Source organism: Urocitellus parryii, chromosome 10, assembly GCF_045843805.1.
Source record: "Urocitellus parryii isolate mUroPar1 chromosome 10, mUroPar1.hap1, whole genome shotgun sequence".
Classification (NCBI taxonomy): domain Eukaryota; kingdom Metazoa; phylum Chordata; class Mammalia; order Rodentia; family Sciuridae; genus Urocitellus; species Urocitellus parryii.
Genome location: NC_135540.1, coordinates 126,053,355 through 126,078,638, shown reverse-complemented (window position 1 = coordinate 126,078,638; position 25,284 = coordinate 126,053,355). Strand labels below are relative to the sequence as shown.

Below are 25,284 nucleotides of genomic sequence, written 5' to 3'. Positions count from 1 at the left end.
CAACCTCCCTCCAGCCTCGCTTTCCGGGATGTGAGCTGAAAGGGGTTTTGAATTCAAACAGTTCAGTTTGACAAGAAAAGTGTGACAGGAGAGTGAAAGAAGTAGCCAGCACAACTCTTAAATAATGAAAAAGCATTCATACTAAACACGCCTGTACCAGCACTAGAAAAACCCACAGGCTCATAGGACGATTCCTAGGCCCTGGCAGGAGCCATTTTACTAGAGAATCAAAAGCTCCCCAGGAAACATGGCACAGGTTGACTGATCCAAACGCCCCTGGAAGTCCTGATCAGGGGTCTCTTGTTGGATGACACCCCAGAGCCTGGACAGATTGAACGTGAAGACAGAGCCGCACAGGAGAATTCCCCATTCCAAGCTAAGATATCAGGATGCAAAGCACCGGCTCTGGAACCTCAGGGGCCCGAAGGTCTCAGGACCCATCTATAGGCACTGCTGCTGGGAGCCCAAGGAGCACAGCCATCTTTAATTCAGAGGCTTGGCATTGCTGGGAGGTGAGGAGCACGTCCTGTTACACCTCAGAGTGGGAGCACATGGGAACAGCTGTGTTCTCTACCAGGTCGGTCCATCAGCTGTCAACCTGTAGCGTCTTCCCCTCGGCAGCCCTGGCACTTGGCAGAGAGAGCTGCGTGGGGGCTGGCTCTGCTGTTCACTGCAGCTGCCGTGGGGCCTACCTCGGTGCTGGGAGAACCCAAGACATGGCTCCCAGATGGAGTTTGTATGCACCACGGGCTCTTCTACCCTGGACACCTGTCTATCTCAGACACGGATTATAGACAACAGGAAAGCCAAAACCATGAGGGCCACATTTCTGGAATTCTTTTAAAAATGGGTGTGCAAAGACCCGAGAAAGAGTCTGTCTACTTTGGTTGACCGTGGAAAGCTGGCAAACAGGGCCCGGCCAGAGCTGGGAAACAGAGCTCTGGAACAGGCTCAGGAAAGGTGGAAGAAATGGGGGAAATGCAGGAAGGAGGGCAGCCCAGTGTGCTCTATCGGTCTGGAATGGAGCCACGCACAGTCGATGTAGACCTTGAACCTGTGTCTCCCGGAAGGCACATTCTTCATCCTTCAGTGACTCACTGGCCACGCAAAGACGTCTGGAGCACAGCACACACACTGAGGTTCCCTGTGCCTTGGGGAGGGCACTGCTGCTCCACAAAGGCTTACGGAGGTGAGGGTCTTCGAAAAACCCTAGAGAACCTGCAAACGGTTCCAGATCTGAGGACTCTAAGTTCTAGTGTGGAATCAGACACATCGACCATCAGGTGGGGAGATGGTTACTTTAAAGGGATACATACGAAACATCCAGCGGGGCAAGGGCGGAGGAGCTGGGGGCCTGGGAGACAGAAAACATGATGGGGGGTACCCGAGCTGGGACAGGAAGGCAGCGTACCAGGTGAGCAAGCAGAGGCATGGGAGGGTGCGGTGGCTCTCTGAAGAGGATGTGGGCCCAGTGTGCTGTGCGGGGTCACAAGGAAGAAGGATGGATTCCACGAGCTGCTAATGTACGCCCAGCACCTTTGCAGGTGGAGAATTAAAAGGACAACCTGGACACCTCCACCTGCCGTGCTGCCCTCAACGGGTCTGCAGCTGAGTAGGTGGCAGCGACACACAGACTCCAACAGTTCTAGTCGAGGCAGACTCTCCTCGGGCCCACAGGGGACTTTCCCTCCAGGAAGCTCTTTCATAGACACGAATCACCTCTAAAAGCCTTCCATTCCTAATTCCCATGAAACTACTGTGAAACTGTTGCACAAAAATGGAAGACACATCACACCTATGAGGATGGAAGACAACAAGTGTTGGCGAGGATATGGAGAAACCGGAAGCCTGGAGAACCGCTGGTGGGAACAGAAAATGCTGGACCGGCTGCAGAACAGCATGGAGGTTTCTCAACAGAATTGCCACATGATGCAGCCCCTCTGCTTCTAGATGCATCCCCCCAAAAACTGAGAGCAAAACGTCTTTGAAGAGAGACATCTGTACTCCCCTGTTCAGCATTAGTCCCGAGAGCCAAGAGGTAGATAAAACCCAAGGGTCCATCCTAGAAGAATAAGTGAACGGAACGTGCCGCATGCCCAGAATGGAACATGGCACGCAGGGTGTGAAAGGGAAGGGAATTCTGATAGGCGCTACAGTGGGCGAGGACGTTGTGCTAAGTGAAACAAGCCAGCCACTGAAACATAAAAACGGTGCCCCTCTACTTAGGGGAGCTACGGGACGTTGTTGGACTTTTGGGAACAGAGAGCGGGATGGTGGTTTCCCGGGCATGGATAGAATTCCAGTTTTCAAAGAATCAAAGAATTAGAGACGCATGGCAAGGCAGTGTGGACACACTTAATGCTACTGCACTGGATTTAAAAAGGTAACTTAAGTGTATTTACCACCATTAAAACTTCAGCACGCAACTACCGCCCTCAGGAGCAGAGGTGTAAATACCTGGCGATTCTCCCAGTTTGGGGGGGATCCAGGTATTCTGGGAGCACCTGGGAGGCGCTGTCCCTGCTGCTCTCGCTGGCTTGGGGGTGGAGGCCATTCTCCATGCTTGTTAATGGAGCTGAAGCCGGGCCACTCCACCCCTGCGGTCCTTTGAAGTATGCTGTTGGCTTAGACAGAGAGCAGATGATCCAACTAAAATCACACAGTGTGGGGGGAAATCGCTTTCAAGTCTGCCACGTGCGTGTGTGTGTAGCAGCCTGGAACTGGAGTGTCGGCCATGTATACGGGGAGATGCTGCCAAGAAAGAGATGATTCCCTCCTAAGGAATCAGAAATAACAGACCAGCATCATCTCCTACCATCCTATCTGTTAAAAAAAAAATCCGGGAAAAATAATTCCACGAATTAATTCCCCTGGGGGAATCAAAGGAGTTGATGTTTTCTTTATATTTGGCCTAACTCACTCTAGCTCAAAGCATGGATTTTGTTGCATCTTGGCTCACAGGGGGCACTCAGTCAATATTTCTTTAGTGAATGAATGAATGAAATATTGGGAGTGACTTAAGAGCCCACTTAGATGTTCATCTTTCTATTCAGCTCCTACAGCAAAAATTCCAGGCACTGCACTCCGATGCTCCTGTCTGTTCTCAGAACTTGTCTCAGGTATGAAAATGCAATGTGAATGCATTAGTCTGTTTGGTGTTACTATAACCAAATACCTAAGGAAGGCTAACTTCATAAGGAAAGAGGTTTGGTTTAGTTCAGAGTTCTGGTGGTTCAAGGCATGGTACCGGCATCAGATGGGTTGGAATATGAGAGACAGGGATAGCACATCACCAACAGGAAGCCAGAGAATGGGTCAGGAGTTAGACTTACTCGTAACTTACTTTCTCAAGAGCTCAGGGGTCCCATGGCAATGACCTTAATACCTTCCAAGGTCAGTCCCTGCAATGACCTTAGGACCTCCCACTGGGCCCCACCTCTTAGAGCTTTCCTCACCTCCCACATGGCCATGCTAGAAACCAGGCTTCTGACACATGCACCTTAGAGGACAAACCACATTCCAACTATGGCAAAAGGATGTTCTAATAAAGTCTGTTAATCAGCAGGACAGGACAGGTCAGGACAGCAGCAGAGAACAGGACCTAGAGTGGTCTGAGGCAGGCCAGGGCCAGCCCGACACTATGCCCTTGGAAGGAAGGGTCTTTGAGAGACCAGGAGCAGACGGTCACGCCTGTCTTACTATTATTCTTTTATAAAATGTATGTTAAAAGTGTAAACCCACTTTTACCCTCAACTTGCAAAATCAAATTTTCTACCTATTTTTCAGTCTTGTTAGGAAGCTGGGTACAATGTATGACACCAATCTCTCCTGGGTGAGCTGGAAGATGCTCTTATAGCCCCAAGCAGTGTCACTGTGCTAGTGAGAGAGATGAATGGGAAGGAGCGTGGGCCTGGCCTCTGCAGGAGGCACCCCAGTCCTTCCAACGTGACCCAGAAAGGCAGGCACTGAGGGAAGAATGGGGCCTTCTCCGCTCCCCTGCCCCCTGCTCCCAGGCCACCAGGGCAAGGCTGAGACAAGCCGGTGGCTGCACGGCCCAGGGAGGCGGAGGCCTTGGCAGGGGAGGGAGACACAGCAGGGCCAGGGGGTATGTACACTCCTTGATGCTGTTCTAATTTGGCCCCAGAAGCACCTGACTGACGGGTTTGGCACACACGGTGGATCCTACGGTGGCCACCCGGCACTGGAGCTCCAAAGCCAAACCCAGCCTGACTGGATGCAGCACCTACATCAGGAAGTCTTGTGACTAGAGAGCTCCGGATTTGAGTTTTTACCCAGATTCCATATCCAGGCCTCCATGGAGAATAAAATAGCCCTCACTTCTCATAAACAAAACTTTGAGCTGTAAAAAAAAAAAAAAATAATGTGAAAACATTTTTATCAAGAGTATTTTCTTAAAAAAGAATGTATTGTGAAAATGATTCACTCCCATTCCCAACAAGCAACACGACATTCAAAAATGATCGGAAATCTCATAAAAACAATTTGGAGGTGGATGTGGTCATAGCTCATTTAGCCTCGATTAGTCAACGGTCAACAAGCACCTCGACTCCCGCGGGTCTGTCTTGGGGAAAGAGCAGGGGCAGCCCTACCACGGTCCAGGCCACCAGGAAAACCACAGCAGTGACACTGACACTGCGGTTCTCAGCCAGAGGTGCTTTGGCCTCCTGGGGGCATCTGGATTTGGCAATGTCTGGAGACACTTTTGGAGATGAGGGGATGATGGGGGAAACCCTGTGGAAACCAGAAACACAGCTGCATACCCTACAGTGCACACGAGAGGTCCCCAAACAAAGAATCCTCTGGTGCAAAACGTCTAGTCGGTAGCACTGAGTTTGAGAAGCGCCGCCTCTGAGGGGCCTCCTGTGTGCTGGGACTGTCCCCAGCATTTTAGTCAGATATCAACTCACTGAACCCAACACCAGGAGACAAAGGCTACTATCACCCATTTTGCAGATGATGACACTGAGATTCAGAGAAATTAAGTCCCTTGCCAAGAGCACACGATTAGTGAGTATTGGCACCATGGCTGGAGGCCACGCTGTCACAGGATGTAACACAGCCTCTCGGCTTCTTGTCCTCCCTGCCCACATCCCTGCAGCCACAGATCCTTCGGGGCCACTCTCTTCAGGTCCTTTAGCTCTGTCTCCGTCACTCTGTCCCGCCCAAGCCTGTGTCCTCTCTGCCTGGACCACGGCCATCCTCTCCCCACTTCTGGCCCACACTCCTCTAGCTCACCTCTCTCTCCCCCACTGCCACCAGAGAGACCTCAAAAAGCCCCATCTGATACATCTGCCCACTGCTTGAACGCCTCTGGTCACCTACAAGGAAAAGCCAAACCCCTTCAGGCTGGTGTCCCTCTCCAGGGCTCCTCGGGCCTCTCCAGCCCTTCCTGCTGCGTTCAACTTGCTGTGCTGCCCTCCCCTCTCTGCTGTCTTTGGTCTCCAACACCCACTCCGGAAGACACCTATGACCTTTCAAGAATCAGTCCCAAGGTCGCCTTCTCCAGGAAGCCTTCCTGGCAAACCTGGGCCTTCCTGGCTAGAAATGACCACTCCCTTCTTTGTGCTTTTATTAACATGTGTTACACTTTCCCTTTCCTTTCAAGTCTGTCCCTCCAAGGCAGGGACCTTGTGTCATTTCACTTATCTCTGAAGGTGGCCAAGTAACCAGGGAGTCACTCAGTAAGTCTTGAAAGAATGAAAGAGAAAAATCCCATCCAGCTCAAAATTTTCCAGGACATCAGAGTCACCATCTGCAAAGAAAAACTATGCCACTGGACACGGTCATTCTTAGGAGGCTGGTTTCTAGATCACCTTCAAGCAGGAACTTCACCTTGGTGACCCCTTACCACCAGGACAGTTACCCTTCACCCTCGGTCTCCCCTTCCCCTGGCTGAGCCTCTCAAGCTTCATCTCCTCTTCCTAACAGCCACGGTTTTAAGTTCCCTTGTGACCCTACAGTGTGTGTTTAATTAACTGAGCAAATCAAAATAGCTATGGGCCTAAAGAGAAGCTTTGCAGCATTTAGAAAGGATCTGCAAATTCCTGAGATGATGTTTAAAGTGGAGTTCAAATCACAAGTCCCAAATCTAAATGCCTAAGGGCCCAGGCAGGTCAGACCCCTGCGTGTAGGAGGCAGGAGGGGAGAAATAGAGAAAAGGGGCCCAGGATGGTCAGACCAGGCCCTGGCCACGCCCCACCTCCAGGATCATGGCCTATAGGAGTGAAGGGTGAGGATTACCAGATCTTTGAATGTTTCCATAAAAAGCTAGAAATGTGCATTTTTTTCCTACAAGTTTTTAGATACTGATAATCAATTTTTTTTTTTTTAATCCGCAAAAAGGTACTTTGCAAACCAACTCCATGTGGGAGCCGGCTCCAGCCACACAGGCTGTGCATTTGTGGCCTTGGCTTTAAAGAATTGCTCAGGCAATTCCTAAATTTAAGTTTTTGTGTGTGGAGTTGGAAATATGCACAGATATATTGAGAGTGGTGGACATACAAGGGCAGAATTTAAATTTGAAATTAAACTAGAACACTAGGGTTAAAAATAACATTGAGGCATAAATCACCAAAGAGGTTGAGAGAAACAGAAAAACAGGGAGCCTCTCTAGCCAGCAGCCCAAGCTCAGGCAAAAGCTCCATTACCGGCCAACAAATCCATCTCCAGCAAGGCCTGGAACAAGCTGGGGTGCTTGTCTTTCAGCTCCTTCTCCCAGGGGAAGGCTCTGCACGTCGAGGGCCTCCCGTACCTGCGCCTGAGGTCCAGGTAGGAGTTGTGGAGGTCACCTGCAACAGAAGCACAAGAGACCACACCCCTCAGAGAGGCCAAGCCTTCGCCCCTCTAAGACCCGGGAGCCAGGAATAAGAGGTCAGACCTAACATTCCCGGATGTTGGCTGGGTCCTTTAGGGATCTGAAATTGGACACGCTTCCTTTGCTTAGGGTCAATATTCAGAGCTGAGTCCAAGGGAAACGTGCCAGAGCCGCTGATGGCTGTTGAATAATTCTACGGAATGAGCAGCTGGCCTCTGGCTGGGCCCCCGGAGGCCAATATCTAGGCCATTTTTGTGGGCGTATGAGTTGGAGAAAATAGCCCAAGGACCCCCCGCCCCCGGGGGTGAGGCAGTTGAAGACGTTAAGAAAACCTCCCTAATGCCACCCAACAGACAGGCACGACAGTCTGGCTCTCCGACTCTCTCCTGATATCACGGAAGTTGCCCAGATCAGTTTCTCTCCTGTTTGCCACATTACCGTGCCCCTGGTCAGCCTCTCTGCTGACCACGTCACATTTTCTAGACAGCTGAGCGGTGAGCCCAGCTGTGGGCCCAGAAGAGCCTCTTCCTGAACGGAGCTGCAGTTCTACCCTTGCACACTTACCTGTGGGTGTCCCTAAGCCTGTGTAAACTCAAGGGGACTAGGGGACTGGGCTGTGATGGACACATGTGGCCCTCCACCCCCAGGGCCTGGAATGGGGTATTCTGCTCTAGGGATGGTGAGACACGTAGGCAGGACTGAAATACTCAATTCCTGTTTGCTGATGGCAGAGACCCACAGGAATTTCTCTTCCAGAAGGAACATATGTGACTAACTCTAGTGCCACCCTATCGAACAGGAAGATCTACAGCACAGAGAAACGTGTCAGTGCCAAATCCAAGCTGGAACACTAGAGACAGGACTGGACCACGTTTGATCAGCATCCCGGATGAGTGGAGGGGGTCTGGGCACATATGACCACACACGAAAGCTGTCTATTTCAAATTCATTCCTTCTGTCAAAAATTTCCCATATTACCCGGAATTAGTTGTAAGGATTTAAAAAAAAAAAACAATAATAAAACTGAGCCCCAAACAACAAAGTCAATGTTCAAATATATGAAAGCTATTATTCAGATATTAATAGCCTAAGACAAAAGTGCACTGATGAGAAAACATTTCTAATGGTTAATTTATTTTCCAATTCGTTCTTATTTTTTTTCAGCCTGGCATCATGGATAGGGATAATGCCACACAAGGCTCAAAACACTCTCATTTGTATTCTTAAATAAGATGAGGTGTGGAGGCAGCTGTGAGCCATGTTTTGGTCTTTCTGGAATCCAGGTCGCATGCAGACTCTCACTCTCCTCCCTCTATGGAGGCTCAAATGTGCACTTGTCCCCACTGGTATTGGAGCCAAGTCATAGGTGCTGTATTTTAGCCCCGTCCGGGAGAAGCTCCCTGTGTTAATCCAAATGCACAAAGCTTCAGGCAGCCCTCCTGATCCTCAGTACTCACATGCCTCTTCTCTGTCACCTCCGGACTGTGCGGCAGATGTATACACAGATACGATTTCTTGAACCTCGGCACACCGTTCATAATATAACTTGATTTGTTCAGCAAGTTGCTTCTCGAGGAGGGGATTAAAGATCTAGGAGAAGGCAAGAAAACCAAATGAACAGCCATTGTCGTCAAATACTCATTGACCGAGGTCCGCAAGGGTGTGTTAAGGCTCACTTCATCTCCCATTGACGCCCCCAGCCGGCTTGCTTGTGCACGTATCCTCCACTCTGGATTTGTAAACCAAGGTTCTTAGTATTAGTTCAAGGCCATGCCAGTTCTGGCTTCTTTGGGGCTCATGTTTCCCTCTGCAGAGCTTTTTAAATGTAAGGTTTCCTAGAGACCAGGCTCCGCCCCCTTCCCCCCAACCCCTAGCCTGCGCTCCCTAGAACATCCCATTTCTCCCCACCTGCGATTCTCACCAAGGGCTGCGGGTTCTACCCATGCCTTGCCAGCTGCCTGGGACCCCCTCTCTCATCTCCTGCATGGCTCCAAGAGCTGGATGCAAGTCTGTGCCATGGGGACAGGCTTCCCTGGCAGCCCTCCCCACCACGGTCACTGGTGGGCAGAGGCACAGCCCCTGCCTCAGGGCGCCCAGAGCTGTGCTCACAATGAATGAAACCAGTCTTGAGTTCTTTTGGGACTTACCAATCGAAGCTCCAGAAAGGGAGCTTGTCAGGATCAGGCGACTTATCTGAACTCAGTGTGTTTCAAAACACAGGTTTGGACCCAGTCGAGGGTCATAAATCGATGTTAGTGCTTTGTAACCGGTTGTTGGATAGTGTTTTGTTTTTATAAAGTAAAATACAAAATATCAGAGTACACTGAACAGAGCAAGGGTAAGAACCCTTAGTAAAATTTTTGTCTCAGTTTTGTGTGTGAATATATATACGCTCATATGGTATGTGGTATTAATGATACTAAATCAACTACCTTCAAAAACAATTGAAAGCTGCTCTCTGAATCCACCTTGCTTGCCCTAGTACTCAGCCCAGAGCCTGTTACATCACAGACAGGCAGTATTTATTGTACAGTGAATAAACAAATTTCCCTTCTTCATTTTCATAGAGATCTCTCAATAGCAGCTCTGTGACATACCCATGGGCGGTACAGCTTTCCATTTTCCTAATTAGGATTTTGTCTAGTGAGTCCTGCTTTCTCCAGAACAAACTCTCTGCAGGCAAGGGACGGAGAGAATGTTCCTCTTTCAGGTATCACGTGGGGCTCCTGATCTCTTCCACACTGCCAAGAAGCTAACTGTTATGAGGGCTCTGCATAGGAAGCCCTTGACCCTCAGCCCAGCTGGGGGTCTCCTTTGTGGTGGGTTTGGATGTGAGAGCCTGGTGCAGGAGACTTCACTGGGAATGCAGAGCCCTCTTCCCTCTGTACAAACAGAGCTAACAGCCCCTGGACCCCCCGCAAACCCACGCCTGTGCTTCTGCAGAGAGCAACTCGTGGTTCCAGGATTTTAATTTGCTGGAGCCTCTCGTCTTCTGATACTTTAAATAATAGCGTGTAAGAGAAGCTTTACCAAATAACTAAGAATCTCTCCTTTCATTAGCGTAATCACTGGATAGGCAACAGCCTGATAAAAATCTACTCTATAATTAAGCTAGTAGTTATTAAAACAGAGGAAGTAAATGGTTTCCATTTTATGAGTGCTAAATGAACCGAACATTAACAGAAATCTATTATCGCATTGGCTGGCTGGGGGGGGGGACCTGATATTAATTATGCTTGATGTCCAGCTGGGGTAAATCTTTTGTTTACACTGGGTCCTGTGTTCCTGAAGGCACACCTACTACCCAAGCCCACTGCAAACATCTAGGTGCGGGGCTCACCTGTGCTGGCTGCAGACTGTGGAGGCGATAGTACTTCAGGGGTCCAAAGAATCCTTCGATGCCAGCCACGTACCTGCTCCCTCCAATAATGAAGTACCCAGCTGTGTCATTGTAATGGAAATCCTCTCGGAAGCTGGAGAAGAACAGAAAGGACTGAGAGAGCCCTGGACAGGAACCAGGTTATTTAAAGAGACTTTCATTGACCCTCCTTAACTTAACCCAAATTGCCACAAGCCTGTCACTTCCGGGTTTCAGCAGACAAGACCACCTGGGTCAGGAAGGCTTGGGCTACATTCCAATCCTGCTACTTACCAGGTATGTGACTGGTCCAGTCACCTAACCTCTCTGAGACTGTTTTCTTTTATAAAATGATAGTACCTGATCTATTGGATTGTCAGATTAGGTAAAGATGTCAAGTGTCTACCAGAGTGCCCCACCTGCGGTACAGTACATGACTGTTGGTATTGGCGATATGGTTTGCAATCGATGGAATTATTTGAAATTGTTGCTCTTAATTGGAAATATTTTGCTCTGCAAGGAGGGGGGAACTTGTGGAATAAATAGAAGCTGGTTGTGTGGGAAAGGTAAAGTGCAGACCACGGCAAGGTCAAAGGCTTGGCCAAGGACAAGAATTCAGCCCAAGTGATGTGTCACAGGTCCACCTTGCCCTGAAAGGTCTGAAGCATCAGAGACACAATGAAGGAAGACATGGGTGGCCTGTATAAAGTGTGACGAATTCCTCGCAGTACAGCTTATATTGCTCATACTGGGAAACCCCGGGTGTCCATCACTGGCCCATCCAACCCGGGAGCTTTATTTACAATGCAGCTTACAAAAGGTATGAAAGGACCCGAGAGATCGCCAAAATATATTAAGGGGGGGAAAAGTGCAGAACACTGTATGGTATGTACCCACAAAAGAGAGTAGATTTTTTTTTATTTGCATGAAATCTGTACTTGGAGACAAGAAACCATTAAAAGTCTATGAGGAGGGGCTGGGGATGTGGCTCAAGCGGTAGCGCGCTCGCCTGGCATGCGTGCGGCCCGGGTTCGATCCTCAGCACCACATACCAACAAAGATGTTGTGTCCGCCGAGAACTAAAAAATAAATAAATATTAAAAATTCTCTCTCTCTCTCTCTCTCCTCTCTCACTCTCTCTTTAAAAAAAAAAAAAAAAAAAAAAAAAAGTCTATGAGGAGAGGGGGTGGGGTGTATGGGAGCAAGACATTTAACCGTATTTTCATATAAATGTTAGGGTTTTTTGTGGTTGTTGTTGTTTTAATGTCCTTAACCATGTGCATTTATTACCTATTTGAAAATTAAAGCAGGAATGATAGGCCGAGGTGTGACGGGAGCATATGTGAACCGTGGGGGTGGGGTGAGAGTCGAGAGAGGACAGGGCCAAGGAGCACAGAGGGCAGGTGGGGGCACCAGGGAGACAGCAGAATGCCAGGCAGACTGCCAGGAGCCAGGGAGCAGAGGACTGGGCCACAGCGCCAGCTACCCACAGAGGGATCAAGAAGCCGGCCACCCAGGGTCATTCCAGGACAGGAGATGGACTGCCTGCCTCTCCGCAAAGAAGCAACTCCTAGCAGGTGCATCTGGCTGGAGAGGAAGCAGGTTGGGGTGAAGCAACTCGCGAGCTCCCCAGACATCCACCGACAACAGCAGGAGCGAGCGCTCGGAAATTAATTAGCTTTATGCAAACACAACCCAAATGGGAAAGAAGGGCTTTATCTCCTGGTATTTGTCCTTTTGGAATCTCGGCCTTGAAGGACTGTGAGGAGATGAAGGTCTCTTCCCCCTTTTCCAGGAGAGAACACGAAGTTATCAACTCTGAGACTGGGAATTGACCCTGTTTTCCAAGACCTTGGTAAGACTTGAATATTTCAACAGTTCCCAGGAGACTACACCAGCACTCGACAGCTGGAAGCAATGTTTCTTGAAGTTTTCTAAGTGACCTCTACTTCACCAACTCACAAGCCTACCTGCGGTCTCCACTCCTGTCAAACCGACCAACTAAAGCCCACGACAAGCTGGATGCTCCCTTACTAGACGCCATTCTCCGGAGCCTTCAGGTTTTAAAAAATGGGAACAGTAGTAATACCTACCTATATGGTTGTTGTGAGGGATAAATGAACGACAGGTTGCATGTCCCTTATCCAAAATGCTTGGGAATGAAAATGTTTCAGATTTTGGAGTTTTTTGGATTTTGGAATAATTACATAGACTTTACCAGTTAAGCATCTTTAACCTGAAAATCTAAAATCCAAAATGTTCTCACAGAGGAAATTTTTTGAACATCTAAAATGTTCAAAAATCTGGTGTGATGCTTAAAAATTTTCAGATTTGAGGTCATTTTGGGTTTCTGACGTTCAGATTAGGAGGAATTTGCTCAACCTTAAATACAGGAACAAAACATTTAGAGCAGTGAACATAGCAGGCACCACACTACCAGCCACAGTTATTATAGTTGACCTTGTCCTCTGCTGGACTTCTGCTCCTTTTGAGCTGCCTTTTTAGTACGAAATGTGGACTCTCAAGCCAGTCAATGGCGAATCTGTGGTCCTAATCATTTACTATTGACTTCAATCTGGTATCCAATAAAACAGGAGCGAAGAAGAAAGGGTGGTTCCTTTTATTAAAACTAAGTTGAATGTTTTGGTAGAGTCTGTAGATAGAGGTTACAGAAAGCTTGGGGAAAGAAGCGGAAGAATTGGGAAGGGTTTGGGTCTAATTATTTCACAAGTATCTTTGTTTCTTTTCATTTGGAAGAAATAGATATTAGGCATTGTCTATGCCAAAAAGACATCACAATTTTCAGGTCAAAGGAAAGGCCCTATTTAGAAAAATAAGCAAAAGAACACACACTTATTTAGTACTCCCCCAGTATCTATGGGGGACACATTCAACGATTCCTAGTAAATGACTGAAACCTCGGATAGTACTGAAATGTATATATGCTGTGTTATTGCCCTCACATCCTATATACCTAGGATGAAGTTCCATTTATAAATTAGACACTACAAAAGACTAATAATAAATGATAAAATAAGTACAGTAACATATACTTTTGTAATAGAAGTCATGCGAATGTGGTCTCTCCCTCTCGAAATACCTTACTACTGTATTTATGGTACCTACTCTTCTTGTGATGATGTAAAATGATATTTAAAGGAAGCACTTTATGCCTTCTCTTTGGCATTTCTGAATTGCCAATATCACTACTGTTGTGCTCTAGGGCCATTATTAAGTAAAATAGGTATTACTTGAACACAAGCACTTCAATACCTTGATAGTTTATCTGAAAACCAAATATTAGATGACTAACAGGAGGGTAGCATATACAACATGGAAACATGGACAAAGGGGTAATTTGTGTCCTAGGAGGGACAAAGCAGGGCAGTGCAGGAATTCATCATGCAACTCAGAATGGCATGCAACTTATAACTCATAAAATGTTTATTTCTGCATTTTCCACTTAATATTTTAACTGACTTCAGTTGATTATGGGTAAATGAAACATGGGAAGCAAAATCTTGGATAAGGAAGGCCACCACATTTTTTTTTTTTAGACTAACATGTTTATGGTAACAATCCTTTTATGGATCTTTGCTTTAACTGAGTTTTTCAACTAATAAAGAATTACTTGGTCACTGTGGCACTGGACTGTAATTCTTAAATTGTCATTATTATCAACCATCAGGAGATCTGTCTGGCTTGGTCTCCATCTACATCCCTATATTGATGTTTCCACATCTTTCTCCTCTGAAATTCTCAGTGTCTGCACAAAGATTGCAAGAGATTTCTTGTACTGTGCATTGTTTGATGGTCATCAATTTCACTGACATAATAGCTGAGTTAGACTGTTCCAAAGCCCAAACCAGTCTCTTTCGAAAACCTCAGACATTATGGCAAACTATCTTTACTCTTATCTGGACACTGAGTGCCCTAGTTTATTACTGCGGAGGACCAGTGGCCCGAAAGAATTGCTGATATTGTTAGATGGGCCTCACCCAGAGGCAGGAAAGAGATGGGCTAGAGGGTTCTTGGGTAGGGGAACTTGGAGCATTGAAGTAGCTGCCCTCTCACCCCTGAGAGTAATTCTCATCTAAAGTATCACTTCCCAAGCACCCTGTCTAAATTCTGACCCCCTCGTTATCCTCTCAGCTAACCCTATTTGTTTCCCTCCTAGCATCCACTGCAACTTGTACTTTTAAATTAATTTGTAAACTTATTTATTCAATCTCGCTCTCCCCTGCTAGATTTCCTTTAGCTCTCTGAAGGCAGGGACTCTGTTCTTTTTGTTTATTGTTGCATTTCCAGAATCGAGCACTGTGTCTGGCACATGGTATATGCTCAGTAAATCTGTGTTGAATGAAGGAAACACTCCAGAGGCCTGAGGCCGTTGCCTATCACCCGGTGTCACTGATGGCCCTCATCTGTGCACAACGTTGTACTCCTGAGCGCTTCATCCATAGTCTTCCTACACCACCTTCATGGGACGATAGCCAGCATTGTTTACGTCACAAGGATGTCACAGGGCTAAAGGTCTTCCTCAGAGCACCTGTGGGCAGGAAGCTGAGCTATCTCATCTTCTGTCCATGCCCTGGCCAACCCTGAAAGCAGGTTTTCCCGCAAGGACAAGATCCCCAACATATAACCAGAGGAACCCCAGGAGAGACATGCATGTCCTGGGGGCCTGCTCCCTCCAGCTGCTCTGGACACCCGAGGGCACAATCAGGGCTGAGGAGGTAGAGGTGTAGCCTGCTCAGGTCTGGACACTGCTATTATTACGACATCAGGATTAGTTTGATGCTTTAACTGGGATGTTGCCCTGTCGTGCACTGAAAACCAGTCCTGATCCCTGAAATCCTTCATGATCAGATTGGCCCTTTACTTAAAATTTTGATATTTGGTTCATTATGGCTTCTTGGATTTCATTCTGATTTTTTAAAAAATATTGTATTAAAGGGTTGTTTTGTCATGATAACTGTCGAGTCACGTTGTGACCCTCCTCAAAGTCTGAAGACCTGTACCTTATTTGGCAATAGGGTCATTGCAGATGCAACTAGTTCAAATGAGGTCATGCTGGACGCAGGTGGCCCCTGATCCTTTTGACTGGTATCTATTGAAGGGGGACATTTGGACATAGACATGCACGTGGGGAGAGCGCCATGTGAAGGCTGTCGTTACACTGCTGCAAACCGAGGAGTTACCAGAAGCTGGGAGAACGGTTTAGAACATATTGCTCCCTCGCACCTTTGGCGGGGACATGGCCTCACTGAGCCTGTGATTGGACCTCCAGCCTCTGCAGCTGAGAAGACAAAGCTCTGCTGTTAAACCCGCTCCCTCTGGGCACCTGGCTCGGACGGCCGTGGTGCTGAGCGCTTAGGGACTCTATGCTCCAGGCTCATCCCTCACAGGCCTCACCCTGGCCCAGCCCAGATCTGTCTATGATTTACCCACGGTTCACCTCCACATTTCTGGGATTTGGGAGGAAAGAAGGTCTTCCATGGAAAATGAAAAGGAACCTGTGAAATTCAAATGGTTTCCTACAGCTGGAGTGGGTGATGGGGGGAAAGAGGCTGTTATTTTAGATTTCACACCCTGAAACAGAACCCCTGAACTTCTAGTATCTTCTTCACAGAACGTTGCACTAGGAGAGATTCCCAAAGGAGCTACAGAACCTCCGTTTCTCCAGAGAGAACCCTCCTGTCCTGTCTATTCTTACACTCACCATAGAAGCCCACCGCCATTTAGAGTAACAAGAAACCTGCCGTCTGTGGACTGTCTCCTGTGACACAAACCCACCGGGGTGTGCCTAAGGCTTCCGCCGTTCTTCACCTCTCTGTCTATGCTTCCCTGCAACTATCAAAACCCTCTCGGACCCTCTGTTTGCAGGCAAAGGTATAACTCTCCTTTAGCCTTTGTATAAAACTCTAATCCTTTAATCCAGCCATGAAAATAAGAATTGTCCTAGGAGCCCAGAGCCTAAAGGAACAAGTTTGACTTAAATCTAAACAGGAATGGTTTGAAAAAGAGTGTACCCTCTCTACCTCTCTCTGCTTTCACTTCTTTAATCATCAGTTTCCAAGAGAATTCGGGCTGTGTGGGGCTGGGGACCAGGAGCCTGTCTGGAGAGGTATCCTCCTTAGGTTACAGAGAGACAACCAAGCACTAGAGCCGTACAGCATTTCCCCACCCCCACAAGTACCCGGCTGTCCTGACACATATTTCAAAATTATATATTACAAAACTGGTAATTTTTATCTCTGATCTTTACGCTTATTCTTAAACATTGAATTATACATATATTCTGTAGCTTTGATGGGGTATCCCAAATTCCTACTGAGGTTCGCCTTGCTCTGACACTATAAAACCTACTATTATATGCAGATCGAGAGGCAAATTAAAAAATCATGAAACACAAAGCAAAGGACTGAGCTCTCAGTTTCTGTAACTTTTGCAGAGAATGGTTACATAAGGATGAAAAGTTACACCAATATCAATAGTTGCATACATTTCAAATCTAGATTATGAACATAAATATAAAGACTGCCTGCTTTTATGTTTTGCACTAAGCCAACGTCACCAGCCATGCTCAATAAGTAACAATAATACTTTGATTTATTATTTTTTTTTCAGAATCCTTCGTAGGAGATAATTTTCAAAGAAAATGAATTATGAAGTGCCGTGAAAGGAAGAATTTACAATGAGATCTGGAAGAAGGACTAGTTTCTCTTGCTTAGAAAAAAAATAAAACGTTGCAGGAAAATGAGGAGAGTTTGTGACTGAGAAAAGAATAAAGAAGTACAAAGGCTAGCTATAAGGCAGAGGGGTCCATGCTTGGAAAGCTGAATAGGGAGGGGATGTGGGAACAGCACTAGGGTCGAGGCCTGAGGTATAAAGATTCCTTAACTCTCATGCAGCCAGAGTTTGAATAAAGGGAAAAGTTGCACTTACCTAATTGTCTGATTATGGTAACCTGTCAACTCTGGTCCAATGCTGGTGGTTACTACTATCTATGTTGGGAGAGAGAGAGAGAGAAGGGTCAGTCATGCCTCAACACCCCACAGTACAAACACACTCCCTGGCAAAATTCCTCATAGAATGTGCTGGACAGTCTTTGACCTGATCGATTTCTGCAAAAATAAACAGTTTACTAGTCCTGTGCATGTTTTACGACTTGGTAAATTCAGCTTCCCCAAATGACTTGATGTGGTTAAATATATCTACAATGCAGTTTCTGCCACTGGATCATTCAGATGCTTCCAGACTCCGAGACAAAGGTTCATTTAATGTGTTTGTGTATACAAGCTTGTCGCATAAAAAGACAAATGTGTTTGGCAAAAGAAGGAGTTCTGGGAATTTCACTCTGACTCTGTGAGAGCCTTAGGGGAAAAGCAAGGTGGGTGCCGTGTTCCTCATACCCAGCTCTTCCTCCTCCCTTTCCCTGGGCACCAGGGATCGGTGGGGACAGGGCTTTGTCTACATGGTTCTTCTTGTGTGCTGGACTACACAGGGAGCCCCTGGACCTAGGGACCACTTTGACTCCCTTAATGTCCCACAGAAAGCGTTTAGCAGATTCGTGGAGGCCTCTCTGGGTCCTCAAGACGTGGACACCACACTGTGTCTACTGAAGACAAACTCCATGAAAACCAACTTGGCCCAACGTGGGTTCAGAAAAGAAAACGACTCAAACCAGTCATTTCCCTGAACCAACCATTTCCTGGAGTGACCATGACAGTCCCAACCCAGAGGGGGACTCTGTGTGGGAATCATTAAGCATCGTTAGGTCCTATGTGTATCAGAGAGGCAAATGGGAAAGGAAGACAGAAAAATGGGCAAAAGTCTACAAATGCGGAAAACAACTGTTTGTTTTTTTTTTTTTTTTTCTTTTTCTTTTCACCTTTCTGGTCCTCCTAAGTCTTCTCTCCTGCTTTAGCCCATCATGCCTTGTGCCATTAAATTTGTGTCTTTAAATAAAGGACGGCTTTTATTCTTATCTGTTTGAAAACCTTCCACGGCGGCCCCCTGCCCCATTGCCAGTTAAAGTCCAAATTCTCTGATACTCAAGATTCTGCACGTTTTAACCCCAAAGACTTTCCCCCTCCTTCTATTAGTTTTCTATAATCTGCAAATTTCTATTCCAGTTGCAATGGTTTGAATGTGCTCCTCAAATGTTCATGTGTCCTAAACTTAATCCCCAAATTCCTATGTCGATGGTATTTGGAGGTGGGGACTTAGGGAGGTGATTAGCATGAGGAGTTGTGAGGGGGGTCCCGCATGATGGAATTAGTGGTCCTAAAAGAAGGGGACCAGAGACCCAAGCTTGCTTGCTCTTGCTCTCTGGCCGTGAGATGTCCTCGCTGTGTAATTCCACAGCAAAAAGCCCTCACCAGATGCCAACAACTTGACATTGGACTTGGCAGCCTCCAGAACCGTGAGAAATAAGCCTCTTTTCTTTAGAGATGACCCCAGCTCAGGTAATCTGTTGTAGCTACACAAAACAGACTAAGACCCAAACAGGTTTATCTCTTAGCTCCAACGATATGCTCCAGCGTCCCCTCCTCTCTTTTCTGTCTACATTCTGCCCATACAGAGAAACTTTTTTCAGGAAGCCTGCCTTGAGCATCCCAGTATGAAACACTGTCTCCCTTCTGGAAATCAATCTGAGTCATTTGGCAATTAAGCTTGCCTTCTGACTTCTCCTCACGTGCTTCATGTTACTTCCATAAATAGTCTATAAGCAACCGGAGCCTGGTGCCTTACATACAGCAGGTGCAAAATAAGATCTATGTATTTGCTCTGACGTGTGGTGCCTGTCTCAGTGACACCTGGCACGGAGCTGACCTTCTCCTCGGCAGAAAGCAGCAGCCACGCCACAATACCATCATAAGACTCCAGTGCAGGGAGCGAAGACGCGGGCCACAGCTATGTCACCTCACATTTCTAAGGAAACAAACAAATAGACAAAAGCTGCCCACTAATGTTTTACAGAGTCTTCTCAGGGAGGCAGCAAGAACTGACCTGATTTATTTTCTTTTCAGAAAAAAGGAAATGTGATAAACCTAAACACCAAGGGAAGACGGTGTATTGTCTAATGCAGGAGACAACAGAACGCCTTTGTTACAGGAAAATCACAAATCAATAAGAAAAGCTGATGAGAAAATCAAGTAACCAGAAAAAGGTAACACCCCGGCATCTTGTGTATGGAGCAGTGGAATTGTCTTCAATTATAACAGATTTGCCATAATCCATAAAAGCTGTATTATGAAAGGGTGGAATGGTTATGTGCAATGTTTTATGTGCAAAGTAGATAAAGACCCTCCATCCCACCAGAATTATCACTTATGTTTGTTGGTTATTATGACTGTGTTTAATGCCAAACATAAGCAATTGTTTCAACTGCCAAGAACAGTCAAACCAGATCTTAGCTGAACCAGCCAATAAATTTCCTTTTTTGAAAAAAAAAAAAAAAAGTTGTAGATCTGATAACACAGCCTGAACATGGCCGATGGATGCTGTTTTAACATTTATCTCCACAAAGCCCATCTCCCTGGGGGAAAAGGATGGAATTGCTCAGATAATTGTGGCTGTAGAGCCGGCTATATTATTTACTCATTCACAATATAGTCGAAAGAAAGCACTTTAAAAGTTAATTAAATGGGATGAGATTCTTATGATTTAAACTTGCATCTATAAAAGTTTGATTTAGCAAGTGCATAGTTGCAAAGAGTCTATCATTGCGTACAAATTTGCTTACAGATTTTGTTGCTGTCTGGCATTATACTAACGCTTGACTTGGAGTGAAAATGCTGATGGGATTCCTGGTGGAGCCTCTTCCCTCATACCTGGCCTCCATTAAAAGAGATATCCAGTCGAAACCACTCCCTCAGAGGTAGGGTGAACTTAGTTTTTACAGCAAGGTCTTCTCCTTTGACAAGATGCATTTGAATATGCAAATGACCTAAGAGGAAAAATCAAAACTCATGAAAATGACCCAAAAAAAAAACACCTAGGAGTGAATGACAAAGACGTACCTTTTTCAACAACATTCCTAAGAAGCTAAAACTAAATCCCCTTCCTTTTTTTTCTTTAAACAAAATGAAGCAAAACCAAAACGCATTTTTTTTTAAATAAACGAGACATTTGCTTTAAGCTTCTAGGAAAAAGAAGTTTAAAGTTCGCATTTGGTTCCCTGTGGCCTTTCTTTTATAAACAGTGCCCGGTATCTGTTTCTTCCAAATGAAAATAAAATAAGACACTTGTAAAAACTATCTGAGCCCAACACCCATCCAGATTTCAATCTATTTTCTCAACTGTTTCTAGCTATCTTACTTCCCCCACCCATTTTTAGTAACTCCTCTTTACCGAGTCTACCCCCAAATAATCAACTCGTTTTTGTAGAAAGAACAGAATTACATATTTAAGTAAATGGCATCCCAACAAGGCCCATACAATTGCTATCGCCTGGTCGGAGAACAAGCCCATCCCACACTTGTTGAGCAACCACTTGGACAATATCATCCTCATTCTAGACAGATATATCTGCCAGTAGACAGAACGTCAGAAAATGACGATATCACTTTAAAGGTTCCGCTTTATACTTACCGTCTTCAGTAAGAAACACAGAAGGTGTGCCATACATCTCATTAGAATCAACAAAATACAGAATCCCACAGAGATTGGCCTTGCAGTAATGGAGTAAATAAAGCCACATTGAAACAGTAAACCTAAAGGAGTGAGGAGAGAAAAAAAATTGTGCAGATTGATATCATCCAAGAACAGGTAATTATAGTTAACAATGACCAAGTAAATTGCTTTCTTTCCAACGAAGGGATGGATTTGCTTTAGTGTTCATCATGGGAGATCAGCTCGCAAAGCCTGAGTTTGGAGACAAAGGAGGTAGTTATAGTAACTGCGGAGACGGGAGTTAAGCCTCATTGTACAAAACCACAGACAGTCTTCCTTGCACCGAAACCAGCCTCGCTGCCTCTTAGATGAGAATCTGACATGCCTGCCACTTGAATTCTCGATGACGGCTTATAAAGTCAGATGTGGGACAAAAATATGGATTTTAATAACAGGTGATTTGATAAGAAGCTATTCTAATACCTATGATTAAAAGAAAAAAACATAATTAGGGCTTTTTGAGCAATTTTGCTTCTTTCAAAGATAAAAGCCCCAAGGTAGAAAAACATACTAATCTGTAAATGGCATCACCACGGGGTAACTGGGACACATACAGACTACCTTAATGACCACATTAGGCTGCTCCGAGACCCGGTTCTGGCTGACCAATATGAAACAAGTAATCTAATTATTCTATTTCTGGACTGAGGCTACTTAGGTGAGAAAATATTGTACAAATTTTGTGCATCTGTGATTTGTGGAGTGAGGATGATATAACAGCAGCCAACTTAACTAGGGCACATTCAGCTAAATGTGTGATCCGTCAATCATTCAGAAAAAATTTGCTGGACACCTGTCTATGCCATGCATTGCACTGGAGGCCAGTAGTTCCAAGAGAAGGAGCTGGGAATAACCACATTTCACCGGGGAAACCGACTCAAGGTCACACAAATACATCAGGTTCTCTCCACTTACCCCCCTAACCAATTCACAGTGTGGGTTAGAGTGGCAGCAGCCTCGGGTTCTTATCCATATCCAAACAAGTCCTTTAGAATATTCTGGGCTTTATAATCTGGCCTCAAAACCAGTGGCATGATATGCAAACAGATGGTGTCACGAAGCTCCCTCCTGACCCACCCAGCTAGCAAGCTCATGAAGACAAGTTATTACAAGGAAGCTTAGCAAGAGCACATGCTTGGTAAAGCGACTCAAGATCTCTCTACAGCCAGCAGCACGGGAAGAATTAAATCACTCTGCTAAATCCATCTGATCTGGGGAGAACCAGGAACCGTTTTCAGCATCTCCAATTCAGCAAAAGGAAAAAATACATATGTGTGGATTTTGCTGAAATAGATGGAGGATACGGAAACTGGGAGACTTCAAGCAGCTCTCCCAACCCTCCAAGAAAGAATAGGCCAAGCCCGGCTGCATCTGCGTGGCCTTGGATGGCTGCAGCTGAAACCTCCCAAGGCCTTGGGTCCAACACCTTCAGCTTACTCCTGCCATTCCTGGATCTGTATATAAAGACCAAGAGCCTGTTTCCAGGTCCACAAATTTGTCTAAACCCTGTAGATCCCAACATCTGTGAATCTAAGGAGCCCTTCCCAGAGCCTGCCCTGCTCTGCAGATAAAAACCCATCACCAGGCCAGCCCCTGGGCCGCCCTCCCTTACACGGGGTAGTCCATCCGCTGGTGTCGGGCGGCCTCCAGCTCTCGGTTCTGGAACCTCAGGAGCTTCTTCACAATGCCCGTGTTTTCTCCACTGGAGGCATAGAGATAGCCAAGGAGGGCCACCACATCTGCAAACAGCAAAACAGTCGTTTCTGATTATCTCCGGCAAAGCCATCCGACCCAAGCCACCCTCCTCCTGGCGCCCTCTGCCCGGCTCCAACCAACATTTAAATGCGATTCCTACAACTATGAGCAAATGCATATGACCACCGGATACGTGCCCGGCACCGTGCTGGGCACCTGACCGAGACTGTCTCCCTCAGTCTTCAATCACAACCCTGCTGAGTTGGTTCCATCAACGTCCACTCTACAGATGGGACACCCAAGGCTAAGTTTGCAAAGTTCAGAAGTGGTAGAGCCAAATGGCAGGTTTCGAACTCAGGACTCTATGCTCTTAACCCTTTTACACACTGCCCTCTTCATGCCGGGGAAAACATTTTGAAATCGTTTTTGTGTTACAATGAGAAAGATTCCATAGTGCTCACGATGGTGCAGACACTGAAGCATGCTTTCATGCACTAAATCCTCATTCTTATGCCCAGTCTACGGATGGGCAAATGGAGGCACAGTCAGTTGCCATATGGCAACTGTTAGAGAATGTCATGCAATGCACTGAGCATGGTGTGGGATGATCTCACTGAGTCTCACAACTAACTAGGAGGTGGGTCCTTTTTACTGTCCCCATTCAACATACCACCGACTGAGCCCTAGAAAAGGTTAAAGAATAAGAGGTGAAGTTGGGATTCCACTCAAGCAATTTGGTTTCAGAATTCCTGTTCTTTCAACTGCAGTTTTTTGTTGTTGCTTTGTTTATTTTGTCTTTGGCTTTCCACATACACGAAACACATCACCCTACACAAAAATCACCAACCACTCCCCGTAAAACTGGGTGTGAAAAAAAAAATTATTTCACAAACGTGGGAGACTTCTTCTCTGTAGTTCTAGAAAATAGGGATGTCCATAACACATCTTGAAGGGGAAAATGAGTTTCAGTTCTATATTTAATATCTACTGCTTTAAAGAGGCTAAGTATAAATTTCCTGTTTTCCATACATCCCCCACCAAAGAAAAGAGAATTCCCTTAACTCAACCTGGGAAGAAGGATGCTTTTCTCTTTCTAAAATGCTCCTTAGCTGAAACACCCCTGATTGGATGGTGGCCACAATCTATGCTCCTGGGTTTCATGGGGAGAGAAGAACTGGCTTCTTTGAGAATCATCAAATATCAACATTGGCACAAATTTTGGGGGCCCCAGTCTGGAGTGCTGGATCTTCAAGCACTCCTCTTTGCCCAAAAGGAAATACAGAATTCCACTAAGTAGAGAGGTACTTTGGGTTTAATATAATTTGGAAATCTTAAGAGCAGCATTTGGACTCTCAGCCCCTTGTGTACAAATGTAATACGATGAAATGAGCCAATTTCCCCCAAATGTCCATAAATCTACCTAGAGATACATTTGGAAACCCAAAATGATGGACCTAGTTCCAACAGAAACAGTGGAGCCATTTAATTTTCTTGTTTTAAACTTGAGCTCAATTCGGTAACATTGAACTGGCTGGTCTGTTATGAGGGATTAGAAATGGAAATATTGCAAAGATGTCTTTGAAATCTGAGGGGAAAAAATTCACCAAAGAGGTCGACAGGAGCTCAGCCTTGGTTTGTTCTCCACTCTTTCAAGTGGAGAAGAGATCAGATGGTCACCCCAGAACCCAGGAAGGCTTCTGCCAGTGACTGCTGCTCTCTAGTACCTTGTAGGAACATTTATCCAAGCAGGTGAGGTTCTATTCTTCCCAGACTCACACTAGTAAAAATAAACTTGGTGGAGCAGGTTTCCAAAGTGTAAGGAGTTTAGAAGCAAATACTGGCGAGCCCTTCCCTTATCCACGGATCCCAGCCTGAGGGGTCCTTTAACGCACTCGAGACAAAGGACAAAATTATAGAAGGGAACATCTCAGAGACCTGAAATAATTTTATAAAAACACATGCTGCTTGTACCCAGCAAAACCAAAGTGAAGGTCATTTTCTTGTAAAGTCTGTACCTTCAATGGTTCTGCAACGGGAGCTCTGCTCTAGTTCTCCCTCAGTTTAATACTGTCTTCCATTACGATCAGAAGCAAGGAACAAGGATGAATTGGGGAGCAGGAAGGACTTCAGAATTCCTTTAGCCCAGGAAAACATAGAGACTTATTGTCTAATCACTGGCTGCAGCTGCTGGGAGGGCCCAACGGGTGCTCTTTAACTTAGGATGTCAATAAATATCAACAGCAAAAAATGCAGTTCCTACACCTAACCTACCCTAACCATGACCTGGTCAGGATTCAAGCCGGTTTCCCTTTCCCTCAACACTTCCCATAATTCCATCGTGTTCACCACATGCTGCCTAAGGCACGTAACAGTCCCTGTCCTTTCAAATTCTTCTCCCAAATCCAGGTCTTTGACTTTTCTTGCATGAGGAGGTTGGTTGGGGGTAGGGGGAGTTGTTAAGACATAAACATAAAAATAAAATGCCAGGAAAACAACACGTTTTGAACTCTTCCCCATGACTGTTTTTGATTCAGTTCCTCAGATTTTGGAGCGGGTAAAGACCCTGGGTGTTCTATGGTGCAAAGCCCCTCGTTTGGAGATGAGAACGGTGTCCGAGTCTTATTCTGCATTGGTAACAAGAGGCCTGGCTGGGGCTCACACCTGGTCTCCCCAAGACAGACCAGTGGTCTTTTTATTAACCATACTGCCCCTCGTT

General features: G+C 46.0%; 1 protein-coding gene across 1 annotated transcript in view; it reads right to left on the bottom strand.

The window, feature by feature from the left end:
• Positions 1-25,284, bottom strand: part of Sel1l3 (SEL1L family member 3) — a 97,808-nt gene that overhangs the window by 51,711 nt on the left and 20,813 nt on the right. Inside the window, exons 3-9 of the mRNA XM_026403106.2 lie at positions 22,486-22,612; positions 20,793-20,914; positions 20,033-20,148; positions 17,142-17,200; positions 10,176-10,308; positions 8,293-8,425; positions 6,669-6,809 (exon numbers count right to left, since the gene is read on the bottom strand). Coding sequence (XP_026258891.2) covers positions 6,669-6,809; positions 8,293-8,425; positions 10,176-10,308; positions 17,142-17,200; positions 20,033-20,148; positions 20,793-20,914; positions 22,486-22,612 — 831 coding nt within the window. The remainder of the gene's footprint in view (positions 1-6,668; positions 6,810-8,292; positions 8,426-10,175; positions 10,309-17,141; positions 17,201-20,032; positions 20,149-20,792; positions 20,915-22,485; positions 22,613-25,284) is intronic.